Below are 14,890 nucleotides of genomic sequence, written 5' to 3'. Positions count from 1 at the left end.
GACAGGCTTATTTTCATTTCAGCATTTCTAAGGTCTAGCACAGAGTTCAAGAACATTTGTTGAATGAAGTTCTGAATAAATCAGTGCACCTTCACAGTAAACACAAACTGACATGGTAATTTAAATAAGTAACACTATGGCCTGATACAGTTGGTAACTTCTTCCAAGATCATTTTAACCATCACCTATTTAAAATCATTCATCCATAGAGTCTTAAGAGTGGGTCTGATAATTCTGAGTTAGTTTAAAATGAGATTAGAGTTACACCCTACTGCTTATAAAACGTCTAGTACATGCTGGACACTATACTAACTCTAGTTAGTACAAATAACTCTTGCAGTTGGCATCATTATCCCAAATTTATAGATGAGGAAACTGAGCCTCTAAACAAATGGATCAAAGTGGCAGATCAAGGGCCAGAATTGGGATTAAAACTGTGGTTTACTGGGCTCCATAATCTTTCCACTGTGCTTGGCTACTAACCTTGGCTGTCAATATAATGAGATAAGAATGAACAAAAGTGAGATGAGGAGTGTAACAAATGGGCCAAAAGAGTGATAAGAATCACATTTGGTTCTTTTGTCCCAACAGGCGGGGGCGGGGGGGTGGGGGGTGGGGGGGTAGAAAAGGCACACATGCCTCCTCCAAAATGCACACATGACCTATGATTAAGCAGTTCTATGAGAGAAAGAAGTGGATTATTAATCAAAGTAAGACTGTAGAGCAAAACACCCTGGAAAATGTTCAAAGAAAAAGTGATCAGTAAGAACTGGCCATTAAAGGAAGTGTGATTTTAAAATGTCCTTCGCGGTTGCCCTTTTACTCCAATACAGTAAGATATACACCCCAACATTCATGGACTTATTCCTATCATTTTAGAATCACACACTGGTTAAAAATTAAGAACCTGAAGAAACATTAGAGATTACCTAACCATTATACAAGTGGGAAGATGGAGATCAGAGAAATTAAATAATTTCCTCAAGGTCACTGAAAAATGTATAGCTATATACAATGGTATACTACTACTCAGCCATAAAAAAGAATGGATTTTTGCCATTTGCAATAATATGGATGAACTTGGAAGATATTACGCTAAGTGAAGTAAGTCCAACAGAGAAAGACAAATACTGTATGATATCGCTTATATGTGGAATCTAAGAAAATAAAACCAACTAGTGAATATAACAAAACAGAAAGAGACTCACAGATAAAAAGAACAAACTAGTGGTCACCAGTGGGTAGAAAGAAGGAGGGAGGGGCAAGATAGGGTCAGGGGATTAAGAGGGACAAACTACTATGTATAAAATAAATAAGTTACAAGGATATATTATACAACAGAGGGAATATAGCCAATATTTTTTAGTAATTATAAATGGAACATAACCTTTAAAAATTGTGAATCACTGCTAAACAGCTGAAACATATAATATTGTGCATCATCTATGCCTCAGTTTTTTAAAAAAAGGAAAAAATGTATAGTTAGATCATTAAATTATACTCTTACATATATTATTTACAGATATTTTTACATTAAGGATGTAGTTTTTCCACTTATGGCTTTGTGATCTGGGGCTCTTTAAGGCACTTCTTTTTTGCAACTATCTTCTCTAGAAGAACACTTGGAGAATTTCTTGTTAACCCCATTTCAGAAGAGACATCCAGAGTATCTCCAAAAATTCTGTATGAAAAAGCTGAGGAGTATGTTTCCCTGTGACTGAAGCTAGCTCTAGATTTGGACCCAAAAAGGATAATTGGCAGCGGGGGGTGGGTGCAGTGCTAGTTCTCTTACATGCCAAATATACGCAGAGAAGACTTACTGGCGACATGAAGAGGCCACTTTGCTTTTTCCTAGATGACACGTATACCACAAAACTATATATATGTAAATATGATAGCAGAGACATTTTTAAAAAGACCTTTTTTAAAATTGAAAACTGTTAAATAAGAGGGTAGGATGTGTGAGTCATTTTGAATATCAGTGCTACGACCAGTCCAGTTAGTTACCAGATAGCCTGAGAGCTGCCATATGTTCCTATGGCAGGTGTGCATGAAGGGTGTGAAAAGCCACACAAAACGAAAACTTTTTTGAAGAGATTCCTGGACTAGGGATGGAAATGCAAGCTCGCCCCCTTGAGACAAGAGGAAGGAAACACAGAAAATAATCAAACTACAGGGAGAATTCAAGATTTTAACCAGAAATAGTCCAACACTGCCCTTACCACAATCTTGAAGAAACAAATATTAATATTGTTGTAAAAATAACTAAGAATGGAAATTCAGTTAATTTAATGTTTGGCTGTGTCGGGTTTTTTTAAAATAAATTTATTTATTTATCTGTTTATTTTTGGCAGCGCTGGGTCCTCGTTGCTGCACGCAGGCTTTCTCTAGTTGGCGGCGAGCGGGGACTACTGTTCATTGGGGTGCGCAGGCTTCTCATTGCAGTGGCTTCTCTTGTTGTGGAGCATGGACTCTAGGTGCTCGCGCTTCAGTAGTCGTGGCTTGCGGGCTCTAGAGCACAGGCTCAGTAGTCGTGGCGCTGAGGTTTAGTTGCTCTGCGGCATGTGGGATCTTCCCGGACCAGGGCTCGAACCTGTGTCGCCTGCACTGGCAAGCGGATTCTTAACCACTGTGCCAACAGGGAAGCCCTATGTAGTTATTTTTTTTAAAAGGGAGCATGGTTCTGATTGGGGAGTGTGTGTTAAATGAAGAGTAGACTTTCCCAGTAACCTAATACTCAACATATGGGATTTTATAGTTGTGCTTGAACATATTTGTTCTTGAGTGTTTGGCTGCTAGGACCATGGGCATCCTGACAAGATATACCTGGCTTATTGAATTAACTCCTCCATATGGCTAATGAGCTTCTGCAATGATCATCTGGAAAAGGAACTATTACAGAAATACCTTAATGAACAGATACCCCAGGGAAGCAAGCTCCTTCCTAATGAACTTGGCCACGTGTTGAAAAGATTCACAGAGGACATGGAGTATGCTGGTTTGCAGCACTGGGTCAGGGAAGTAGGAGTCAGAATTCCTTCCTGGTCACCATGGAGCATATTCTCAAGGTGAATGGTCCCAGAAAGCTTTCTGTTCTGGACTCAAGTATTGAATGTCACCTCTACACCCAGTCATATCATTCTTTAGGAAATAAATGGCAGGTTTGGAAAATATTAGTAATTGTACATCAAAAGCAAACTCTCTGGACAAATACCATCTTGATGGTACTTAGCTACAGCTAAACAAATTATAATAAGAACATGAGACTTATTTTAAAGTGAATCAGCTTAGATCCTAAAACAGCCAAAGGAATTTCTCCAACTATCACTGAAAGCACGAGGGTATAATGCAATGGTTTTAGAATCTTAGGGTGTGTATGCATCATTCAGGGGTACTTGTTTAAAATGCAAAAACCCATCCAAGTGAACTGAATTCCCCAGAAGTATACCCTCAGGATGACTTTTCTGGAAACCACAGTATAGCAGAGACATTACGGACACAGAAATGAGGTTCTAGTCTAGCATACAGAATTAACTAGCTGTAAAATGAGGCAAGTCGCTTAACTTTCCAGAAATCATTTTTTTCCTCCTATAAAGCAAAGGTATTAGACTTCAGATAATCTTTAAGCTTCACTCAAATTCTAAGGGTCTCAGAAGTAAAACAAGCACCATGTCTCCCAACTTAAATTAACATTTGATGCTATTCCTGAAGCTTTTATAACAATGTTCAAGAAGCAGAACCTGAGGCTTGATTGTTTTAGGAACCACAATATGCCACCGGTTACTTAAATTACTTAAATTAAAAAGGATATTGGAATCTAAAGTTATAAAACTAATTAATAATAATAATGCTAAGTGGTACTTATTGCATGTCAGGCTCTAAGTACTTGATATATATTAACTCACTGAGGGGAAAAAAAGAGGACTACAAGAGGTAATCTGAGAACCTTGAAACCAGGAATGTATATAAGAAGGGATAATGTTGAATATTAAATTGTAACTAGTATTAAGGCTTTGGCAATACTTAATAACAACCATGACTACTAAATGCTGATGAGGGCTTCCCTGGTGGCGCAGTGGTTGAGAGTCTGCCTCCCGACGCAGGGGACGTGGGTTCGAGCCCCAGTCCGGGAAGATCCCACATGCCGTGGAGCGACTGGGCCCGTGAGCTATGGCCGCTGAGCCTGCGCGTCCGGAGCCTGTGCTCCGCAACGGGAGAGGCCACAACAGTGAGAGGCCTGCTTACCACAAAAAAAAAAGAAAGAAAAATGCTGATGAAATGACTAATGGGAATGGACCATATTGTGTATAAAACCTGGCCTCTGGAATTGTGAACAGTTTTCGATTCAGTGAAGAAATATCCGTTAGGACCACATATCATGTATTGAGACACCTGTAGCATTTAACACACGCATGCGTTTTCTCTGAGGATATAAGCAAGCACTATTCTTGATACTGCCTAATTCCTTTATGAACCTATGCTTTAGGTTTTCAAGACAGTAGCAAAGCGTAAGATACACAGTTTTTTCCCGTTTTACATTTGGAAGAGGATGATTCAGTGAAACAATGAGTCAATGAAGCAATGACTGGCTTCTTCCCAAGGCCAGCAAAGAGACTGACCATGTGTCTGAAAGATCGAATTAAATAATGCTAAACAAATGCCACTCCACCCTCGACTACAATCACAAGCTCAAGTAACCCTTTACAGACTGCAAACCCAGACTCCAGAAGGTTAAGGCTAGAAGACGAATAGAGTAAGGAAGCTGAGCCCTGGAGAGACTAAGTCAAAAAGCAAATTCAGGAGAAACACAGAATCGGAACTCTCCACCTTCCTATGTGCAGGTTAGTAACCAGAGCTTTCACGGCAAGATGAAACAATTTAGAAAAGAAAAAAATTCTACTTGCTTTCTCTTTCTTTTCATCCACTGAAGCACAAGTATCCTCTAGGTCAGGAGCCCACAAACTACCACCACTAGGCCACCGCTTGTTTTTGTACAGCCCGTAAAAAAACACCCTGAGTAGATTTTACATTTCTTAATGATTGAAAAAAATTCAAAAAATTAAATTACTTCATGATATGAAATTCAAATTTCTATAAAGTTTTATTGGAACACAGTCACACTCTTGTTTACAGGCAGCCTGTGGCTGCTTTCACACTATAACATCAAAGTTGATCAGTTGTTACAGAAACTGTAGTCCCACATACCCTAAAATATTTACTCTCTGTCCTTTACCAAAAACGTTTGGGAACTTCTCAATGAATATAGCATGCGGAAAGTTAAATGGGATAAAAAGAGAAAATGGGGCATTGGAAAGATCAAATTGTGTGTCCATGCTTTCTCCTTTCAATCCATAGCAAGTAAGGCAAGGCTGGCAGAGCAACAGGGAGGGGAGGTCAGTGGTCAGATTTCACGTCACTTTGAGAACGCCGTGAACACAAAACCCTCCACTGTGTAGACCTGAAAATCCTCATAAACTAAAAATTCCATTAACGTATGCTTTCTCTAACTACGCTAAGTGAAGGCAGACACAAAGCACAGATAACCCCTAGCAACAGACAAATTACATGATTCTCACATATTGATGCTCCTTAGAATATACCCACAGTCACAGAGCCTGGGGTTAAGAGGCAGGGAGGAAAGCACCCCACTGGGCAAGTCCTAGGTTAGAACCAAACTACAAGCTCCCATTCTAGCAGGCTCTGACCTTGAGCTAGCCGTGTGACTCTCTGAGGGTGTAATTCTTTTATCTGTAAAATGAGGCTTGATGACCAACCAGAGGAATATTACCTATCTCAACTCCTAAAACTGGAGGAAAAATGAGAAGAGGAAAGAGACGAGGAGAGGAGGTACTTTCTTTTAAAAATACAGTGTTTTGTTTTCTTTTTTATAGTAGTCAAGATACTGTCAGGACAGAGATATCCTCATGGGAAAGCAAAAGGTCTATGGCCAAGCATCAGGCTGCACTCCAGAACACTAATTAGCAAGACTTCAGATGGAAGACTAAGAAACAGAGGCATTTGAATTCAAGGATGTGAGTTTGTTCCTTTCCATTTTTAGGGGCTCCTGGAAACAAAGACACATGTACCCATGCAGGGTGTGTTCTCTTTTCTTTCCCCAGGGGCAAAAGCAATATTTGTCTGTATAGTGCCTGCTGTACAAGTAGCCAACCAGGCATTAGTCATGGATACTATCTGTAATAAGGGGTGGGTGAAAACAGTCAGCACCTCCCTACCACTGTACTCCAAAAAAATGAAGCTTGTTTATCACAGTCCATACACTTGAAACATTTTGGGAGGGTATAGTTCTGTTTATGTACTGGGGTAACTTTATGAAAAAATACTTAGCCCTCTGAAGAGCAAACACAGTGCACCCTCAAGTCTAGACAAGGAAGGTTCATTTTCCGACGGGCAATATGATTTAGGCCAGTAACTCGATTTTTCAGCTTCCAAAAGGTGTTCTTTTTTTTAAGACAAGTGTGGAATCTAAAGCTTAGAACCCTGTTTCTCTCAACAAGTTTAAGTTCTCTGTTTTACAAGTTAATAGCTTTAAACAAGAAGAACAATAATCTCAAGACCCTGAAGAAAACCATTTCTGAAAACTTAGTTAAGTATTAAATATAAAATTACCATATGGGTCAGCACACCCATTACTAAGTATATGAAAACATATGTCCACACAAACTTATACACAAATGTTCAGAGCAGTTATTATTCACAATAGCGAAAAAGTAGAAATAATCCAAATGCACAACATGTAGTATATCCATACAACAGGATATTACTTGGCAATAAAAAGAAATGAAATACTGATCAATGTTACAACATGGATGAACCTTGAAACATTACACTAAGTGAAAGAAACCAGTCACCGAAGGCCACATATTCTATAATTGCATTTATATGAAGTTCCGGAACGGGCAAACCCATAGAGACAGAAAGGAGATTAGTGACCATTAGCTGAGGAGGGTGGTAGTGAACTGCTAATGAACATGGGGTTTCTTTTCAGCATGATGACAACGTTACAAAATTAGACGGCAGTGACAGTTTTAAGACTTTGTAAATATATTAAAAACTACTAAGCTGCGCACTTTACTTGAATGAGTGAATTTTACGGTTATGTGAACTATGTCTCAATAGAGCTATTATGAAAACCTAGTGAATTTTTTTTCCATCATTAAAAATGACATACTTCATATTTTAGTCAGTATTGAGCTTTAAGTTAAAATCTCATTTTTGCTATCAGTTTCTATATAAAGAAAGAAGAGTCAGGTTTAAGAAGGGTTAATAGATCCCTTTTTCTGATAATTCCCATCTTGTGACATGTTAAACCTCATGACAAATTGGAAAGTCTTGTGCTCACAGGAAAAGCATTTTTCATTATTATCTCCAAGGGATCCCTGCAGGAGGGTCCATTCTAAAACTATGCTATGCAAAAGCTTCACTGCAACATGTCCACATTTGTATATGAGGGAACAAGGGAGAAAGGGGAAAAAATCCTACTGTGAATCAAAAAAAATCCCCCAAGCAAGGCCATAAATCAGACACAACAGAGCAGCCTAAACACACTTTGTGCTCATACAGACTTACCGGCTGGGTCTTCGGGCCTTGTTTCACCTCCGGCGTAGAAGCTACGTTTCCTACAGCCACCTCTTCAGAAACTGAACTCTCCTTGGTATTACTCAGAAAATCCATTTCATCTTCAGCTTTCGTGTCTGGCATTTCTGAAGAGAACAAGGTGGTTACAAAGTACATTTGGAAAAATTGATTCCTGGGCCTTACTATTTACACAACATGCTCCAGGTTTCATGTGTTTTGTTTGCCTTTCCCTTTGTGTTAAATAGAAAGTATTATTTTGAAGCTGGTGTCATTTCTGACCCTGTGCTGAGCTAGTCCCTCATCACCTGGTTATATGGTTTTCTCCTGCTTCTGTGTGGGTTTGTAGCTAAGGTAAGATCCAGTTCAATGTCCACTGAACTTCCATCTTCACTACTGACTTTTTCATGACAATTTGATGAGTGTGGTGCTGTCTTGCACATGGAAAAGAAAACTGACAAGCTTTAAGGGAACAGATTAATAGCTAAAGCTAGTAGTCCATCCTGACCATTATCAAAGAGGCAAGAGATGTATCTGTACAGGACAAAAAGGAAAGAGCTACTGAGAATGAGATAAAGCCTTTGGGAAGAGTCTTTCTTTAAAAACATACTACATACACTCACCTACCCATCACAGCAATTGATAAGACTGAACTATTCTTAATAAATTAGTTTTTGTTTTAACTTTTATTTCTTCCCAAACCAAAACATAATTACACACTATCAACAGCAATTCCTTTTCTGAAGAAAAAGTTTTTTCATGTTTTCTTTAGAATTATGCTCAACAGACCAAACAGTAGTGGTTTTGTTACATGACTACCATATGGTCAAGCTAATACAGGAAGGAAGTGATAAAATGATGCCTGAGGCAAATTTAGGCTTCAACACTTCTTTAAAGGGGACTGATGGTTGAACAGTCAAAATTCACCTTGATAATCCAAACACAAATGGAACTATCAACTCGATTTCATTTGGAAGATTTTCTGTGGTTGTTATTAATCTAGTCTACTAGATAATAATCTGTTATTAATCTAGTCTACTACTCTGGCAGAGAAAAATCTTCCCTACACCAGAAGGCAGAGGCTCCTTTCACCAAAGAATAAATTATTATATTGTATTATGTATTTTATAATTATATAAATAAAATATATTAAGATTTTATTCTAATAGCACACTGTGAGAGTGTATACCTTTATACACTGTGACGTATAAAGGTCTACTTTAGATTTAGGAAAGTGACATTCCTATAAATGAACAGTTGTAAGTCTCCTTTCTTTGCCCTAATTTTTTAATTACATAATCTTACTAGCAATTAAAAAAATGGGCAAACACGTTTCCTTGCCCAAAGAACCAAAATCTTTCTTACATTTCATAAAATGTGATTAAAGTTAAAAAAAAAACAACTGACTAAGCAACCCCCTTAGAAGTATTCCTTGATCAAAACATTTCTGACTAAGATAGGGTTGTTTTTGGTTTTTGGTTTTTTTTTGGGGGGGGGCTGTTGATGATTTTTATTTTATTTATTTGGGGATGTGATTTCTGACACATCCTTACTATCCTACATCCATCAACTGAAAATATGTATCTTGGCAAGTAGCAACCAGTTCCAGCGGTAAACAGAGATTAGTGAGACCTGTGGGGTGTTGGCAGCCCCCTCGGGACTGGCCTGGCTCAGTTATGCACAACTAACTTCCCAAAGCACTGCGGCCAATGCTCCTGATGTGTAAAGGGCTACGTCCCCTCACCCTAACTGGAAGTTTTGTGTTTTCCTCATCTCAATTTCTACTTGGCTTTGTCAACAGCAGTATATAAAAACAAAAGCCAATGCCATGTGGCTCCTTCCAAATCAGCAGTTAAACTGATGTCTCCTCACTTATAAAACAGTATGGTTAAATTCATAAATGGCAGTGTAAACTTCCTAGAAAATACCCTTTGGTCTGAGATCACACTCAGGTGCTTTTTCTCCAGGGCAACGTGACCAGGGACTTTCCCCAAATCCTGGCTATTTTCTGAAAAAAGCACCAATTTCTTCATCACTGGTTACTTCTCTCTGTCCTTTGAGGCCATGAGCATGGAGCACATATGACTCCTCTGGAGAGCAGAATAAGTAACTCCACACACACACACACACACACACCGAAATCCCAAGCGCAGAGACACAGTTGAAACTTGATTTTCATCTCATTTTCCTTCCTAAAGCCTTAAAATCTTAAACATAATTTCTTAGCACCTTTACTATCTTTGTGTGCTATTAAAAATCAAAGTCTGGAAAAAAAAAATCAAAGTCGGCTTGGTTTCTATCTTTTCTCATAAGGTACTATAGACACAAACCTTACATAGTTTGTACTTGCTTGGATTAAATTCTGACTACTGAGCCAGAAAGAGAAATAATTCCAGCCCATGTGGCCAAAGACGCAGCACCCAAATGAAAACAACATAGGCAGGCATCAGCTTACAGCCACTCCCGTTCTTCTAAAATGTCAACCTGCCAGGGCCCCCAAAATAGACTTGCTGTTGTGCCTTCTTTTAAAAATTACAGACCTTCTCATTGAAATTCTGAGACTGTTAGTGATAGAAATTTGTTGGCTGCTAACAATCCAAGACACTTTAATAAAACAAAAAGTGTGAAATCACCAAAAATACTATCTCAGGTTTCTTAAACCCCTCAACTGGAAAAATAGATTATAAATGGTTAAACACCCTCTATCAGGGAAAATGACCACTGTGTTTAAATTGCTCTTTTTCTAAAGCCACTTCTCTCCTTATTCTATTTGTTCATTTCTATTCATGCCCCACCCCCCAATTCTTAACACCTACTACAGTAAAGGGGTTTTCAAAAATTAGAAAGAACGGCAAGAGCAATCAAACGATAAAAACAAAACAGGCTTCTTACCTACGAGAGCCTGGGGGCAAGCAAGGAGATAGGTCCTCTGTCTATAGCTGGTAACAGGTGGTGGTCGCAAAGTCTGAATCAAACTGACCTTGAACGACTTCAGGAGTCAAAACCGAGTCCGACTCCAGTTTGAACTTCAGCCTCAACCCCCAATAAGGAGTTTTATTCAGATCGTTTCTTTCCACTGAACACCAGTGGTTTCTCTTTGCTCTCTCTGGACATGGTTACCCACAGACGGAACGGGCTGGTGCTGTGTGAGCAATCTGCTTGCTGCAGCTGCTTCACCAAGATAAGCAGACACAACGTCTGCCCTGTGACAGCAGCTCAGCAGACTAGGCTCTGGCGGAAATCCTGTATCCTATCCCCTGCCTTTCGCAGGGTCCTCAATTCCCAGACTGCTGCCCAAGAGCAACAGGCAATGGAACTGGAGGTCTGCTCCTCAGGCAGGAAAAGGAGGGAGTTCCCTTCTCACAGCCTCCACCAATGACCTAATACCACCATTTGGGATGCTGGGCCATCGGCTTACCACGATACTTAGAGCTGTTTGTGAAACCACTCTGACTAAATTTGCTCAGGACACAGACTAGGATGATAGGGCAAGAAAGGAGTTTCAGGTTTGTAAATAAAACAGCACTGTTTGTTATGGTTCTCGAGAAAAAGGACTATGCCATGTGAACAAAAACATCTGCTAAATTCATCATTTTTGAGCACCTGGGATCTAGGCACTGTTTTCCAGGTTAGGAAAGTCATGACTGCACCAGTGCGATAGAGCATTTATAGGCTTTAAGCAGTCAAGCCAGAAGTCTGGAATGCAGGGAGCAAAAACTGCCCAACCCTGAGATGACGTGCCTCTCCGGATGGTGCTGACTGGTAACTTGGCAACCTACCCGATGAACGCCAGACCTCTAAACAACAACACGACACCTATGTTTATACCAGCACATCACAGAGACTCTTAAGGGAATTTGTTTCTCGAACTGTTGATTTCGTACTCTACTTTGCTTACCTGTTGCCGGAGTTGGTCCCTGGAGAGGCGGAATAATCTTCTCTGGCTCCTCCCTTCCAGCAAAGCATCCTGCAAGGTTCCCAGAGGCTTCTCCACGACTACTGCCCATTGGCGGGGTCTCCGCAGGCTGGAAAGCACTCGCCTTCCCTGCAGAAGCACTCTCCAGCTGTTCGTGCCCTGGGCCCGCCTCGGAAGGACAGGGCAGTGACATGTGACTGATTTCCCCCTCTGTCATCAGTTCTCCCGAGGCCTTGACTCGTTCTATGACAGCATCCACTATGCGACTCGCAGCCTCCTCAATCAAGTCCGCTGTCTCAGGCAGAAGCACGGCTTTGGCAGCGACGGTGCACGGCATAGGGGCAGCATCCCTTCCCCTGCCTGGGGCCTTGTCACCACGGCTTGAGAGCTCTGTCTCTGTGGGGTGCTCTTTGGCAGCAGGCTGCGGCGGGATGTGATGCGCTTCCTCATCCACCTGTGTCTCCTTGGAGTCGCCTGTGCTACGGCTGCCATCTGCTCCCCCCACCTTCCCCTTCTCCCAACCCAGGGACACGACCTCTGGGGGTGCGGCGCCCTGAGGGTCAGTCACACCTTTGTCCGGTAAAGCTCCCGGCAAACCCAGGATCATATTCTTCTCCTGGCTCGAAGAGACTTGCGGAATCTGGATGTCTGGAGCGTTGTGTGGTGTATCCTTTCTCCCGGTCCCAGTGGTGCCTTGCAGAGCACCGACCACGGCACCATCCAATGCTGCATTTCCACTCACCTCACAAGCAGTGGTCTTCCCCTGGGACTGAGTGTTTTTCACCTCAACATCCAGAGCAGAAGATTGCTCACAATTAAGAACCTCGAACCCATCTGGTAACAGATTTGGCAATGGAGGTGAGCTGTTCTGCTCTGTACCTGAGGCCTCCTGGCTTGAGTCTGCAGCCAGACTCGCTCCTGGTGGCACCAGGCTCTGTGCAGCCCCACCTTCAATCAGCTGTGCGACTGGTGGGGCCACTTCCTTGTTATGTTTAGTTTCTGCGTGAAGACAGGCCAAGGGTGTGCCCAGTGAATTACCGTTCCGAGGAGCTCTGTCCTCATCACAGACAGCTGAGCCAGGTTCTTCATGGAATCCCGGGGCCTCTTGTCCAGGAGGTGGTGTTCTCGGCTCTTCCTGCAACGTTCCTGAATGAAGAGTGTTGTCCTTAATGGAGGAACAGGTCACTGCTTTATCCTTGTCTTCTGGTCCCTGAGCTGCAGTGCTCTCTGGAACCACCTGATCTTTCCCTTCTTCAGTCAAAGCGGAATCAGAGGCCAAAGCGGCCTGACCCACATGGAGCAGGGAAGAGTCAGTGACCCCCTCGACGATATTCAGCACTTCAGGGTCTGCTGAGAGGCAGGGACACTCACACTCCGCACCAGGTCCTATGGGACTGGTATTGCCCATGCTGGGCTGAAGATCTAGAGCAGAGGAGGGTGTGCACAGGCCCGCTACACTGTCTTCTGCTGGCTGCTTCTCCAGATCATTCGAGTCTCCATCTGGGCCATCTCTACAGTCTGTATGTGGTTCAAGAGTTGCTGTTCCTTTTTCATTCTGGGAGGAGGGGACAAGAGAAAGTGCGTCATCTTTGGTTACTGATTCACTGCCGGGACTGCCTGTCAGAGAGAAAGTCCTGCCTGATATCACTGCCTGGTCTGACACCCGTTCTTTCTCAGCTTTGGGGACAAGAGCATGTGGATGTGGAACTACCTCAAGCATATTTGCTAAAGGTGTTTCTAGTTTCGAATCTTTTCCTTGGCTTTCTTTATCCAAAACTTGGAGAGGACAAAAATCCACATGTTCCTGGGTGTCTCCATCAGGGTCAGGGGTGACCGTGTTAGCCTGTGGGCCTTCCAAGCAGCTGGCAGTGGGCAGTGGTTGTGTGTTGAGCAGCCCTGTGGTGGTGCCTTCAGGCTGGGTAACTATGTCATCACAGTGTTCTACAGCCAACACACCACTAGAAGTCCCCGTGTTCTGTCGACATGCAGAGGCAGCACAAAGTTTATCATCTCCAGTTGTAGAAGAGATGGGTGATTTGCTGTTTTGGCTTTGAACATGAGATGAATCCGTTTCTGATTTCTGGTTTGGCATAACATCTTTTTGCGGCCTGGGAAAGGTTAAATCAGAGGGTGACAATGCCACACACGTGCTGGCTAAGGGAGTGTCAAGCTCGAGACCTTCTGAAATCTCATCTTTTGCAGCAGCTAGAATTAACTGAGAGTTCTGAGCCCCTGGAGCATCAGCACTCTCTTCACAACTTCTAGAAGTTTCCGTTTCTGCAGTGCTTTCATCAATGGCAGTTTCTTCATCACTAACGACAAGTAAAGACTCAGCAGGCTTGTCAGCAACCAGGGAGCCAGAGGCAGAGACACCATTTGGAACACTGGCTTTATCCATAGGCTCGTCTGTGACTTTTAGGTCAGAGGCTCCAGCTGTGCTGATATTAGAGTCCTCAAATCTTTCCTTCATATTCTCCCCTGCTGCAAGCACATTCCTCTGGATGGTGGCCTCTGGGTTCACGAGACTGCGTTCCGTTTCCCTTGCAGTGTCTGGGACACTGGCACCTACTGGTGATGGGACCACCAGTTCACCTCCAGAGAAAGACTGGGCCGTGCCGGGCTCCAGGGCTACGCCTCCCTGCAGGACGTGGCCTCCACTGCCTGGAGACTCCTGGTCTGTGGTCATTGCCGACGATTTTGTTCCAGTTTCTTCATTTCTGACTCCACAGGATGGAAGGCCTTCTGTGTCCTTTCCTTTGCAATCAGGTGTGCTCTGACGGCAGTTGTCAGGATCAGACGTAGTCCCAGAGTCCACGATAGGTGCTGGCTCCACCTCGTCTCCTTTGCTCTCCACGCCTGTATTTTTCTTCCTACAGGAAGAGTCTGTATTCTCTTCCTTAACCACACTTGACAAATCATAGGAACTTTCAATCTGCCCCACAGTGCTCCCATGGCAGCACTGAGAGCTCTCAGCGCCTTCAGGAGAAGCAAGCTGCTGGCTGGCTGTGGGCTCTGATGCACAGGGAAGAAACTGACCATCTGTATCTTGGTCACTGGGCAGACTTGAAGGTTCTTGTGCTGTCACCACTGAGGGCATAAGACTGTCCATCTGTGTGAGGTTTGTTTTCTAGGAGGAAATGGAAGATATTTAAAAAAAAATTGTCCGGGGGAAAAGATGTCACTGACACCTATAAGCAAAAATTCTGTTGGAGAGAACTCAGTAGCATTCCAGCCTCTCAAGTCACAGGATAAGCCAACCTAAATAAAAATAAATTCTCTCTTGTTCCTGACATTAATTTCCTCTTATAGTTGAATATCCACTAGAATGATAAAAATGGCAAGAATAATACAATATGACTATTTTCTATATTATGAACTTAT

General features: G+C 42.3%; 1 protein-coding gene across 6 annotated transcripts in view; it reads right to left on the bottom strand.

Moving 5' to 3' along the window:
• AKAP13 (A-kinase anchoring protein 13) overlaps positions 1-14,890 on the bottom strand; it is a gene marked incomplete at its 5' end in the record, with an annotated part of 342,651 nt that overhangs the window by 146,404 nt on the left and 181,357 nt on the right. For all 6 annotated transcript variants that reach the window (XM_082649215.1, XM_082649216.1, XM_082649217.1 and 3 more), the window contains 2 exons: positions 7,588-7,721; positions 11,492-14,636. In XM_082649215.1, the coding sequence (XP_082505341.1) occupies positions 7,588-7,721; positions 11,492-14,636 (3,279 nt within the window). The remainder of the gene's footprint in view (positions 1-7,587; positions 7,722-11,491; positions 14,637-14,890) is intronic.

The sequence above is a fragment of the Grampus griseus genome (genome assembly GCF_964374135.1).
Source record: "Grampus griseus genome assembly, chromosome: 2".
Classification (NCBI taxonomy): domain Eukaryota; kingdom Metazoa; phylum Chordata; class Mammalia; order Artiodactyla; family Delphinidae; genus Grampus; species Grampus griseus.
Note: the sequence above shows the minus strand (reverse complement) of the source record. Positions and strands in the feature narration are given on the sequence as shown.